The sequence below is a fragment of the Mobula hypostoma genome, chromosome 8 (genome assembly GCF_963921235.1).
Source record: "Mobula hypostoma chromosome 8, sMobHyp1.1, whole genome shotgun sequence".
Classification (NCBI taxonomy): Eukaryota; Metazoa; Chordata; class Chondrichthyes; order Myliobatiformes; family Myliobatidae; genus Mobula; species Mobula hypostoma.
The window spans coordinates 29011595-29025492 of NC_086104.1; the positions used below are offsets into that span (position 1 = coordinate 29011595).

Consider the following 13898-nt stretch of genomic DNA (forward strand, 5'->3'; position numbering starts at 1 on the left):
CCATGAATGAATGGCGGAGCATAGTCGAAGGGCCAAATGGTCTAATTCTGCTCCTATGACTTTTGGTCTTATATAACATACATTTAAGATTCACATAGCAAATATTCACATAGTAAAATTGCTTACACTGACTGGAGAATGAGTAACTGAAAGATATGCTTAAATTTATTAAGCATAGGATCAATGATAGTTATTTTTTAAAAAACAGTGGATTCCAGTTAATTAGTAAATCTGTTAATTGGGATAGCCACTTACTTGAGACAATACTTAAAGAACAAAAACTAATCAAGAAAATAGCCACGATAGCCTTTGTTTATTTGAGACACTATACCAATTATTTGGGGCAGCAGACTTGCCAAACAGTTTCCAAGTAGCGCCAACCTACATCTGTATGGTCATTAGACAATAATCAGCTTAGAGCAAACACTTTTTAAATAGCGTCAGCTGCGTGTGCATGTGTTCAAAAAGCAGTTGTTTTTGTCACTGATAGTTGGTGAGAAATAAGCTATAAGACGATTCGTAACTGTTTTGCTCACTGTGGCTTTAAGCATTCACGCTTGGAGATGCCAGAAACAGTCGGGAGTGAAAATAAAACCATTTCACTAGTTCAACAGGTTAGGAACTACAAAGAATTTGACATTATCAACAATCATCCTGAATGCTATAATGAAACTGAAGATTTGAAGGATGCAATTGTCGAAAGGATTGTATTGAGGCGGTCCATTATCTGCACTAAGTGTCAGTGCTAACTTTGTGCATTTACTGTGAATCAAAAGAACACAGCAGCACATTGGCTGTCCATCGTATCTGGCGATGACAATGAAACCAGTGCAAAGAGCTTATGAATGGAAAATCTATTGCACTGGTACAGTTACACTCTCCCGATCTCGGAAGTCCGGGTCTACTGGTATGAGAAGTTGTCACAAACTGAGGTCTTGGTCGCTGTGGATGACCATGATGGCTTATGTGCCTTAACATAACCTTTGCTCTTCACTAAGTGTTGCAGAACTGCTTTCTTAGCTGCTGGATCTCAGTGTTGATCTGATCCACCCAGTCCACCAGAACTGACTTCACATGCTATAACAGCCATGAACCTAATATCCTGATTACATAGGCCTGCCAACTACCCTCACCTCGTTTAGCCCGCTTATTGAAGCAACTGACCAGGGTGTGGCTGCTGTCATATGTAAACAGCTACCTGGAGCCACAGGTACAAGCCAATTATCCGGTAGGGACCAAAGCTGCTCCAGAATGGACACAAGCCCCTTCAACAGATATGCTACTCCTCCCTGGGCACCCCATTCATGGCAGCATACACTGGATTAATTCCCCTGCCAATAAACGTTTATTGGTACTGTAGAAGCACTCGTAGTGCTCCAATTTGTTCTGTGTTTCATTCCAATACATAATCTGTTACTCAGCTAAATAGTAGTTTGTCTTTTTATGAAATATTGTTTTAAATATTTCCATGAAACCTCAGCAGCTACTCAATTGGGCCAAAATATACTGCTTCTATGTGTCCAAATTAGCTGGAATCCACTGTACATACAAAGTTGTCATTCAATGCAATTTGATATTCTGCAAACAAACTATGTTGTTGATTACTGCTTTCAATCCCATTAATTTTCCAAACACAATGAAGTGACTCAAGTGTCTCCAGGAAAACTAAGCCATTAGTAGCTGGTGCCATTTAATGGGAAGAGACAACTGAAGTCTACAAAACATTAAGCAGCATAATTCATATAGACATAGTCAGAAAATGATCTTTGGTGTTCGAACGAATGGAACCAGTTTCCACAAAGTGTAGAAGTGTAGCATGTTGACAGTCCTAGTTTTCATCCCCTCTCCTAACTAGATTAGGTGTTCTATTCTTTACTGATACTGCAGAAATAATTTAAACTTATCTACTGTGCTCAAATTCAACTAGATAGCCAAAATGATAATGTTTCTCATTAATCTTAGTTAAGTAAATAAATGGAAAAGGTCTCATTAACAGGATTAATATAAATATGTCAATCTCATTAATAGATTCAATGAGACCCCAATTGACATATTCATAGCTTTACAACCTGATAAGAGACAGGCTTTACCATTGAACAATTAGGTCCTGAGTAGAAATTGCCCACTGTTTGGGGGGGGGGGGCATGTTTGCACAAGTGTCTAAGCTGCATCTCAACATGGTAAAAATTATAAAAATCTAAATACAAAATATGCTTATAATTAAAACAAGCTTTATTTAATGTGTTATTTTATTTAAAATCCAGCATTTCCATATGTTTTACTGAACTATGCAGGGAAAAATGAAATGGAAGGATTCACCAAATAAACTGGCTATTAAGTAGATTCAAACATTTAGCAATTGTTTTATAATTTCAACAAGAAAGGGCTCAAGAATGCACATGAAAAATTACTTCCAGAGAATACAGGACTGAAGTATTTAAAAATATATTTTAGTTGCAGGTCAACTTGTGCAAATCTTACAAAAAATGATATCAATGTATTCAATATATTATGCCAGGATTTTAATTCCATTCTCGTTAATCATGAATAGGAAAATATGTTAAGGGAAATGACCATACAATGCTTTGAAGAAAATGCATTGTCATTTTTTATTTTTAAAAAAAAACACAATAGGCTTTCCAACTTCCAGATTTCATGATGCAAGTAAATTACCTTTGAACTTGTGTGATAAGTTACCTTGGTCAAAAAGGCCAATTTTCAAATGTTGATAGAATCCTACTCAAAAATCTATATCGTCATTAGGAATTTGTTCCAACCAGTATGGTCACCAGCAAGTCCAAAAGAACTAACTTACCTGGATACATACCTGAATTTTCTCCTTAGCGTAAAAATAAAATAAAACTTTGAAGAAAAATTAAAGTTAAGCAAGGGAACTTCTTCTGAATTGGGACATGACCTACGTTTAGAACTAAATGGTAATTTATGCAAAACAAATCACACTGTCAAAATTATTACTCCTCATCTTCCTTAATACAATAACCTGCAATACAAGATTTCAAGCAACAACATCCAATCTCAAATTAAGGAATAGGCAAAAGAGCACTATGCAGGCTGGCTGATAAGTGCACTTGCTTGTTTATTTTCCACTGATGCAAGACCATGTTCCTGGCCTAGATCCAGTGTTAGTGCAATGCCTTTGGTTTACGTGCTGCTACTCTTGTCCAACTTGATTCACCTTATCAGGGCGAGCAGGTTGTCAAGAAGTTTGATGACATGCTCAGCGCAGGCGTTGCGGTAGATCGGAGACCCGCTGGGTGTGAATCCAACCACGAACCCTCCGGCCTTTGCCTCCTCCAGGTCAGTAGGCCAGCGAGCCCGCTTCACAACTCCAAGTATGGTGTAAACACACAAGCTGATCTGTCAAAATAAGGTAAAAAGCAGAGATGAAAACTCTGGCAAAACTGAATTGACCTTTACCAGAAGTACCTGTGGCTCAATACCTCCAGGTTACTGCAGTGACAAATCCTGTTTGCAACTAATTGTATTGCAACAGTTAGGGACAAGAAGCTTCAATATGGAATATTGTGCATTGAAAACGCTGGCAACGTGCATGAAAGTACAAGGAATATACAAATATAACACTGCACACAGACACTCTGCAAAATTTCTACATGCCAAGCACTTTTTTAATTTTGGAGACAAAACAGCAGATACACAATTAAACCTCACCACTTTCTGATTCCTTGCCTTTACCAGAAAACAAAACTACAAAGCTCTTTCTACAAAGTAGAATCAATGGACAGATCAGGATTGACCTCTGACCTCTACAATATCTGACCGACCTTTCACCTCTACAATATCTGACCAGACCCTTCAGGCTACTAACAGCAGAAAAACAATTTTCAGAAGGCAGTCGTTCTCCTCTCAACATTTTCATCCCAAAAGGCACAATTGTGGAACTGGCCAATAATATCTGAAGGAAATGCAACAATCATGAACTGGCTTCAGTATCTTATTACAATTCTGAATCATACAAGCTCTCCACAACATCCCAACAGAACATATTCTGTCCACCATAATGAAACAATGCCAGAAACAAATGAAGCACTTTCTAAAACAATGGTTTTCACTGTCACCTAATAAATATTAGACAACCATTTTGTCTGAATGCATATCCCACTGCAAGTCACCATGCCACAATCATTTTATTTCATGTCTTGACAATTTAAAAAGCCATTTCATCAGCTCTTTAAATCCCTCCCAACTTAAAGAAAAAACACCTTACAGTTCTTGAGTTTTTTTTTGTAATATTTTGTTCAGATATACTGTTTGAAGTCTTCACCATGGACAGTTAACAGCAGGCCTTGATATTTTCCATGACCATCCCTTAAGATGGATTCCTTTGTTAAATGGTTTCTAAATTTAGGATTGAATAAAAGATAATTTTTGATGAAATGAACCATAACATTTACACATGTTAGCAGGATAGAGGTTAGTGGAGTCTTAAAACTAAAATGGTTCTCCAGTTGTTCCACAATCGACAGCTGTCAGTTTGATGATATTGAATTAAACGTTTCCTGGTAGAATCCACGCAAATAACTGTATTTCCTTTGCAATTATTTAACAATAAACATGCACGTACCCTAGATCTATTGATGCCTGCAGGATCTTCTCGAATTGGATCATCGGGAGTGACATCTGCACCAATGTATGAAAGGAACATCGCTGGATCTGACAGCACACTGCAACACAAAGTGACCCTTAAGTGTATTATACCAATGCAAGATAACAGCCTCAAGTTATACTCATTGCTTATCTCGTGCTTGAAGCTCAAGTAACTAAATTGCTGAAATTGACTTCAAATAGACTAATTTTTCAAGTTTGCGCTTAATAATATTAAGTTGTTAAAAATTAACAATTAAAGAGTCCAAGTCAGATCAGAATCAGGTGTAATATCACTGGCATATGTCATGGTATTTTTTTTTGTTAAAGGGTCCAGATCCATCAAAGTAAAAACAACCATCTTTCACATCTCCAACAAAGTAAAAAAAAATAAAGATCACAATAAGAAAATTACCAACTCTTCTTGACACTTCCTTTGTATTAACCTCTTGAATACTCCGTCTAGACTACACTTAGCTGTTCATGATGCATTCCAAATTAATGCCAACATGAACTCACTTTTCCATGGCTTCTCTTTCCTTGCCTCAAATATTTCAAAAATTTGAGTTTTAAATCACTACTCAATTATATTTGTACGTTTATTTCTTAAAAGGTTGCCAGCACCCTTGATATGCATCTCGGTCACAATATTAAACATCTCATCTTATTTAATCTCAAATGCTCAAGTTCAACTAAATTGTCAATGACTTGGCTTCTTATACAGTTATAAACATTCATAAAGATATATTAAAGTAACTATACAAAATAGTCAGATACTCAAAAATATACCTTTGCATTTCCTCAGATAACCAAAGGTTAGTGACAGGGGCCATGAGCTCCTCCAGGAAAGCTTTCTGTCGTTCATAATTCTTGAACTGATTGCTCAGAAGAACTAGCGATTCCATTAAAGCACATTTCTCCAACTGTGTAAGTTGCCTTTCATCTTGTTGCAGACGTTTGACATGGGCATAGAACATTTCAAAGACTGGCTAAATATAAATAAAAGATTTAGATACAGCTTTTACAATTCAGATGCAAAATAATAAATCCTATTGCAAAGAATATGAACAGCACTTCATTACCTTATTATTTTCCGCTGCAATCCATTAAAGATTTATTTTAACACTGGAAGCCATCATTCAGCCCATCAGTTTTGGGCTGGCACACGTTGGTTCAATTTCCCTCTTCCTCATTTTCTCCTCCAGCTTATTTTTCCTCACTTGCCCACCAATTATTCTCTTACTCTTATTCTTTTGACAGTTTTGGACTGCATACTGCCCTATGACTTATGCTTGGGAACAATTTTTAGTCGATTAACCTACCAGCATGTCTGAATGCAAGGAAACATTCAGAGCACCTGGAGGAAATCAGTTTGGTCAGAAAGAAGCTCCAATGAATCAACAGTGGAGGATCAGACCAAGTCTCTGAGGCAAGTAACAGAAAACACTGAAAAATTCTAAGCAGATCAGGCAGCAACTGTGAGAAGATAAACAACTTGACCTTTCATCAGAACTGCGAAACACACAATAGTTTTCAGTAGGAAAGAAGAGTAAATTTAAGGAGCTCAATGACAACAGTTATCAGCACATTAACTCCTTTCACTGATCAAAAGTTTAATGAAAATGTTGTGGAACCTGCCTGGCAAGCCAGACTCATGCAGGCAGGACAAGAAAAGTCAAGTCAATGAAATACAATGGTAGAAAGAAAAACTAAACAGGCCCGGAATCATCCAAGAGAGACAAACAGTTAATTCTTCCGATTAGAAGCTTTTCAACAGACCAGAAACAGAAACAAGCTAGTCTAGGTAGTAGCAGAGGTAGGGTTAGGCAACAGGGGAACAAATAAAATGAAGTCACTAGTTAATTTTCTTCTTTCTACATTGAAACATAGAAAATAGGTGCAGGAGTAGGCCATTCAGCCCTTCGAGCCTGCACCGCCATTCAGTATGACCATGGCTGATCATCCAACTCAGAACCCTGTACCTGCCTTCTCTCCATATCCCCTGATCTCTTTAGCCACAAGGGCCATACCTAACTCCCTCTTAAATATAGCCAATGTACTGGCCTCAACTGTTTCCTGTGGCAGAGAATTCCACACATTCACCACTCTCTGTGTGAAGAAGTTTTTCCTAATCTCGGTCCTAAAAGGCTTCCCCTTTATCCTCAAACTGTAACCCCTCGTTCTGGACTTCCCCAACATCGGGAACAATCTTCCTGCATCTTGCCTGTCCAATCCCTTTAGGATTTTATACGTTTCAATAAGATCCCCCCTCAATCTTCTAAATTCCAACGAGTATAAGCCTAGTCGATCCAGTCTTTCATCATATGAAAGTCCTGCCATCCAAGGAATCAATCTGGGGGTGAACCTTCTTTGTACTCCCTCTATGGCAAGAATGTCTTTCCTCAGATTACGGGACCAAAACTGCACACAATACTCCAGGTGTGGTCTCACCAAGGCCTTGTACAACTGCAGTAGTACCTCCCTGCTCCTGTACTCGAATTCTCTTGCTATGAATGCCAGCATACCATTTGCCTTTTTCACCACCTGCTGTACCTGCATGCCCACTTTCAATGACTGGTGTATAATGACACCCAGGTCTCATTGCACCTCCCCTTTTCCTAATCGGCCACCATTCAGATAATAATCTGTTTTCCTGTTTTTGCCACCAAAGTGGATAACCTCACATTTATCCACATTAAATTGCATCTGCCATGAATTTGCCCACTCACCTAACCTATCCAAGTCACCCTGCATCCTCTAAGCATCCTCCTCACAGCTAACACTGCCGCCCAGCTTCGTGTCATCCGCAAACTTGGAGATGCTGCATTTAATTCCCTCATCTAATTCATTAATATATATTGTAAACAACTGGGGTCCCAGCACTGAGCCTTGCGGTACCCCACTAGTCACTGCCTGCCATTCTGAAAAGTTCCCGTTTATTCCCACTCTTGTAGTGTTGGTTATGAACCTCACAGGTTGAAACAGCATTAAATTACCCATCCCTAGTTGCGCTTCTCAAATTTCCAGCTAATACAGTTCATACATTTGGAAGCCACACATTTGCTGCTCAAGGAGTCTTGGTAGGCAGCTGTAGTGCATCTTAGAGTCCAAATTGTTCCTACTGTGCAATGGTGGTGTATGCAGTGAATGGTTGTTGGATCAGATTAAGCTACTATAGCTGTGTAACTTGTTGTTAATGTAGTTCTGGCATTTTAAGGTATGTCCAGCAGGACAAGCTATGCACAGGAAAAGAAAGATGGCAGGTTAAGAACAAAATGGTACTTAATGCAGAGAAGAAGAAATCTGATGTTACCTAAAGTTGGAGAATTCAATAAAGTATAGTAGGCTGCAATATACCCAAAAAGATAATGAGCTATTGTTACTTCTCAGCTTGCATTTTGAATTGTTGCAACAGTGCAGGAAGCTACATGGACAGATTAGTCAGAATGAAATTATGGATTGAAGTGGCAGGATGCTCAAAGTAATTTCTGTAGATAACTCCAATTTTTTCAGAAAGTGATCACTCTGCATTTGGTCTCTCCAGTATGGAAAAGGAAACATGGTACTGCAATCGATGTCCATGCTGCAATGGAAGTGCAACTTAATCACCATCTTAGCTGGAAAGATTGTTTGGGTCCAGAATAGTGGTGGGGGGGGGGGGGATGGAAGGGAAGTAGTGAAGGACAGGTGGTGAATCTCCTGCGGTTTCACGGGAAAGTGCCACACCATGGGGAATGATAGAATGAGAGAGAAGTGCAAACAAGAGTCACATTGGAGGTAATCTTTAAAATGCTGGAAAGAGAGGTTAGGGGAAAGGAGCAACACACATCAAAGTTGCTGGTGAACACAGCAGGCCAAGCAGCATCTATAGGAAGAGGCGCAGTCGACGTTTCAGGCCGAGACCCTTCATCAGGACTAACTGAAGGAAGAGTGAGTAAGGGATTTGAAAGCTGGAGGGGGAGGGGGAGATGCAAAATGATAGGAGAAGACAGGAGGGGGAGGGATAGAGCCGAGAGCTGGACAGGTGATAGGCAAAAGGGGATACGAGAAGATCATGGGACAGGAGGTCCGGGAAGAAAGACGGGGGGGGGGGGTGACCCAGAGGATGGGCAAGAGGTATATTCAGAGGGACAGAGGGAGAAAAAGGAGAGTGAGAGAAAGAATGTGTGCATAAAAATGAGTAACAGATGGGGTACGAGGGGGAGGTGGGGCCTAGCGGAAGTTAGAGAAGTCAATGTTCATGCCATCAGGTTGGAGGCTACCCAGACGGAATATAAGGTGTTGTTCCTCCAACCTGAGTGTGGCTTCATCTTTACAGTAGAGGAGGCCGTGGATAGACATGTCAGAATGGGAATGGGATGTGGAATTGAACATGTTTGCTGGTAAGGAATCCTGATGGATCTGGTGAAAATTACAATGGACGCTTTATAACGAGAGGACAATGGGACCAACTACTGCATAAACATAAACAGAGTCAAAGTCACAGAGCACAGAAAAAGGCCCTTTGGCCCATCTCGACCACACGAACTATTGTCTAGTCCCTTTGCCCTGCACTTGGTCCACACCCCTCTAATTCATGCATTGAAACTACTCTAAATGATGTAATTGAACATGTCCACTACTTCTGCGAGCAACTCATTCCACACTCACATCCCTTTCACCCTTAACCTATGGCCACTAGTTCTCGTCACACCCAGCCTCAGTGGAAAAAAGCTTTCTTACATTTACCCTATTTCCTTCATAATTTTGTATACTTCTATCCTATCTCCTTATAAACTTTTATATTTTCATAAGAATACAAGACAGGAGCAGAATTGGACGATTTGGTCCATCGAGTCTGCTCCGCCATGGCTGATCTATTTTCCCTCTCAGCTCCATCCCTCTTAGCAACACACATAAAATGCTGGAGTAACTCAGCAGGCCAGGCAGCCTCCATGGAAAAGGAGTGCAATCGACATTTCGTTGTCTGCAGTGCCTGGTCCGCTGAGTTCCTCCAGCATTTTGTGAGTGTTGTTTAGATTTCCAGCATCTGTAGATTTTCTCTTGTTTGTGATTCCATCCCTCTTAACCCCATACCCTTTGCCACTCATACTAATCAAGCACCCATCAACCTCTGCTTTAAATACATTCAACGGCTTGGTCTCCATAGTGTCCATGGCAATGAATTCCACAGAAAAAACAATCCGCTGGTTAAAGAAATTTCTCCTCATCTCTGTTCTGAAGGGATAACCTTTTGTTCTGACATTGTGCCTTCTGGTCCTAGATTCTTCCACTGTTGGGAGCATGCAGAATCAAAATCAGGTTTAATATCACGGGTATGTATCGTGAAATTTGTCCCTCATGCTCTTCGTGTCCACTTTATCTCAGACTTTCAATATTTGGTAGATTTTACTGAGATCCCTCCTCGTTCTTCAAAACTCCAGCAAGTAAAGGCACAAAGCCATCAAATATCCCTCACAGATTAACCCTTTCATTATTGGGATCACTCGCCTCTGGACTCTCTCCAATTCCACCATATCCTTTCTTAGATAAGGAGACCAAAATTGCTCACATTATGCACAGTGCAATCTGACCAATATCTTATAAAGCCTCAGCAATTACATCCTTGCTTTTATATTCTAGTCCTCTTGAAATGAATGCTGACATTTCATTTTCCTTTCTTACTATTACATCAACCTGCATCTCATCCTTGGTCAAATTAAAAATCTAACATAGCAAAAGTATCAGACATTTGAAATTCCAAGCCCTTGCACTAACTACGTTCTTACTCAACACCAGCACATTTATTTATCCAGATAAGCTCTCTTTGAAAAGATAACACCAGCACCTCACCGTGTCCTGTGGGTCAAAGAAATGTGAATGAACTAAGTATTTTGTGCTGGTCTCCACCGTGGAAGACATCACAAGATCACAAGACAAAGGAGCAGAAGTAGGCCATTCGGCCCATCGAGTCTGCTCCGCAGCTCCCCCATGAGCTAAACTATTCACCCATCTAGTTCCAATTTCCGGCTTTTTCCCCATATCCCTTGATACCCTGACTAATTAGATACCTGTCAATCTCCTCCTTAAACACCCTCAATGATCGGGCCTCCACAGCTGTATGTGGCAACGAATTCCACATCAGCAATATTTCAGAAAATCAAAAATGGCAGGGGGCAGAAGTGAGTGCAGAAGGTGCTTAGAAAGCTGAAAGATCTGAAAGTAGATAAGTCACCTGGACCAGATGGACCCAGGACCCTAAAAGTGGTAGCTGTGGATTGTGGAGGCATGAGTAGTGATCTTTCAAGAATCACTGGATTCTGGAATTGTTCTGGAGGACTGGAAAATTGCTAATGTCACTCCACTCTTTAAGGGATGGATGCAAAAGAAATTATAGGCTTCAGGATACTTTGAGGCACATGGCTGCCTTAAGGGGAAATCTTCTCTGACAAACTTGTTGGAATTCTTTGAGGAAATAGGGTAAGACGAAGGAGAATCAGCAGATGTTGTCTACTTGGAATTTCAGAAGGACTTTGATAAGATGCTGCACGAGGCTACTTAACAAGTTAAGAGCAAGTTGTATTACAGAAAGTATACAAGCATGAATAGAAGATTAGCCAACTGGTAAGAGACAGAGTGAGGGTAAAGGGGACCTATTCCTGCCGGTGACTATAGGCGTTCCACAGGGGTCAATGTTGGGACCACCCCTTTTCACGTCTTATGTCAATGATCTAGTTGATGGAATTGATGGTTTTGCAGCCAAGTGTGTGAATGACACAAAGATTGGTGGAGGGTCAGTTTATATTGAGGAAGCAGTGGGACTTCAACAGTTTAAGAAAATGAACAAAGTGGCAGCAGATGGAATACAGTACAGGGAAGTGTATCATCATACACTTTGATAAAAGGAATAAACGGTAGATTATACCCTTTATAAAAGGAATAAAAGGGAAAAAAATTCAAAATAAATCTGGAGATGCAAAGAGTCTATAGAATCCTCGTGCAGGATTCTATAGACTTTAACTTGCAGGTTGAAAGCAAATAAAATGTTAGCAGACATTTTGAGATGGCTAAAATACAAAATCAATGATGTAAGGCTTTATATGGCATTGGTCAGACCATACTTTGGAGTATTCTAAGTACTTATGGGCCCCTTTTCTAAGATAAGACGTGCTGGCATTGGAGAAGGTCCAGGATGTTCACGAGAATGATACAAGGAATGAAAGGGTCAGCATATGAGGAGCATTTGATGGCTTTATGGCTATACTAGCCATAAGAAGAAATTTCATTGAAACCTATTGAATACTGAAAGGCCTAGATAGAGTGGAATGTGGTGGGAATGTTTTAAATAGTCAAGAGTGCACAGCCTCAGAATAGAGGGACAGACCTTTAGAGCAGAGATGAAGGAATTTTTTTTAGCCAGAGGTTGGTGAATTTGTGGAATTCATTGCCATAGTCGGCTATGAAGACCAAGTGATTATGCACATATAAAGCAGAGGTTGATGGGTTATTGATTAGTCAGGGCAAAGACTACGGGGAGAAGGCAAGAGAATGGAGTTGAAAGAGAAAATAAATCAGCCATTATAGAATGTTGGAACAGATTCAATAAGCCAAATAGCCTAATCCTGCTCCTACAATATGTCTTATGGTCTTTCTGATTACTTAACTTCAAAGACCTTAACTCCTTTTAGAGAAACTATTGCCTCAATCCCATTTGCCACTTTCAAAATTTATAAGCATAAAACATTGATAAAATATCCAGATATCAATCTCATAGTTGCAGTATCACTTTTCCAAAAAAAACAAACAAAAAAATTTCAGCAGGGTCATCTAAGCCAAAAGTAAGGCCCCTCAACTCATTTGCCCTGCAGTTAAACAAATCTAATGACACCCAAGATTAGCCTGCTTAGAGTAACCCAAAAATTTCCTGGACAGAGAAACATTACATGCATTTGAAAGCACAAGCTATAGCAAGTTTCCTGGTAGAGAAACTACAATACAGTAACTTTAATATAAAAAGTGACCAAAGTACCCAGACAACGGTCTCCAAGCTCTGAAACAAGAGCAAATAGGATGAAGCATCAGAAAAACGTATGACCACTTAAAATGCTTCAGCAAAAAGTGTATGTTGAAATGCAATAATAAAACAAATTGCCCAAACCGGAGTTATTTAGACTGGATTTGTCAGCAAATGTGCATGCTTTGCAACGCATCTTGTGTATTGGCTTCAAAAGACAATGTTTCAATGCAACCTTCACAGTAAGCAAATGTAATACCTGTTGCAGAAAAAAAAACAACTTTTTGGAACTTACCATTATCAGTTCTGGGTGATCTCGACACATCTTCAGTATAGAAGAACAAGCATGGCGACGAACATTTTTCACCGCTCTAGTCCTTGGAGCCTGCAACCCCAATAGGTGAACATTACAAGTATAGACCTGCTGGCAAATGCTAAACAAATTTTTTTTTTTTGCTTATAACAAGGGAAGTTGTCCTACCTGGCTTTCCTCAACCACTTCAAAAGTAGCAGATGCAAAGAGCTGAAAACAAATGACAATTATATTTACTTGCCAAGTGAATATGGTGCGGAATTTAATTCAACAGTTGATGAAAGTTATCTGGACTAATGCTAAATACTTACTTAAAAATCCATAAACATACAAACCAAAAAAATAAATGAATCACTCTTGAGAAGAATGTTTGGTGAGGCATCTGGGGGAAATTAATGGAACAAGTTTGAAGATTCAAACTGGCTATGAAACGGTATTAACTGGACAACTTATTACAAACAACCCCACTATCAAAGGAGGGATGCATTCCTAGATCATCTATAAATCACAATTTTCTATTAACATTAAGTTGTGTCATCTATGCATGAAGCAAGAAATGAGTTGAAACAAAAAACCTATCAACTAATCTCATGTTTCTTCTCCCCAACCCACACCTACACAAATTTTGTGGATGAATTTTATTCCACTTCAAATTTTGGGGTAGTGATTTATGAAAGCTCTAAAGCAAGAATATCCATAGCCGAAATGACACATGCAAGGCCTGCCTGTACAATTATATAACTGAGAATATATTAAATTAATTGAGGAATGCTACAGTTCATCTTCCAAAACAGATTAAAACCAGGAATAACCATTTCAGAGGCTTAATTGATCATTCAGTACCAAATACTACAGACAAATTCTGATCTCTCAAGTATCTGAATCTCTGGACAGCAATGTCAATATATTATTTACTTTGTTTGCATCAATAACTTTATCCTGCGACAGGAAAGGAAATCATAAAGGATA

The 13898-nt window shown here is 39.3% G+C and overlaps 1 protein-coding gene across 1 annotated transcript in view; it reads right to left on the reverse strand.

The window, feature by feature from the left end:
• LOC134350429 (exportin-5) overlaps nucleotides 1-13898 on the reverse strand; it is a 119581-nt gene that overhangs the window by 49624 nt on the left and 56059 nt on the right. Inside the window, exons 16-20 of the mRNA XM_063055615.1 lie at nucleotides 13098-13139; nucleotides 12912-13001; nucleotides 5413-5612; nucleotides 4604-4703; nucleotides 3197-3378 (exon numbers count right to left, since the gene is read on the reverse strand). Coding sequence (XP_062911685.1) covers nucleotides 3197-3378; nucleotides 4604-4703; nucleotides 5413-5612; nucleotides 12912-13001; nucleotides 13098-13139 — 614 coding nt within the window. The remainder of the gene's footprint in view (nucleotides 1-3196; nucleotides 3379-4603; nucleotides 4704-5412; nucleotides 5613-12911; nucleotides 13002-13097; nucleotides 13140-13898) is intronic.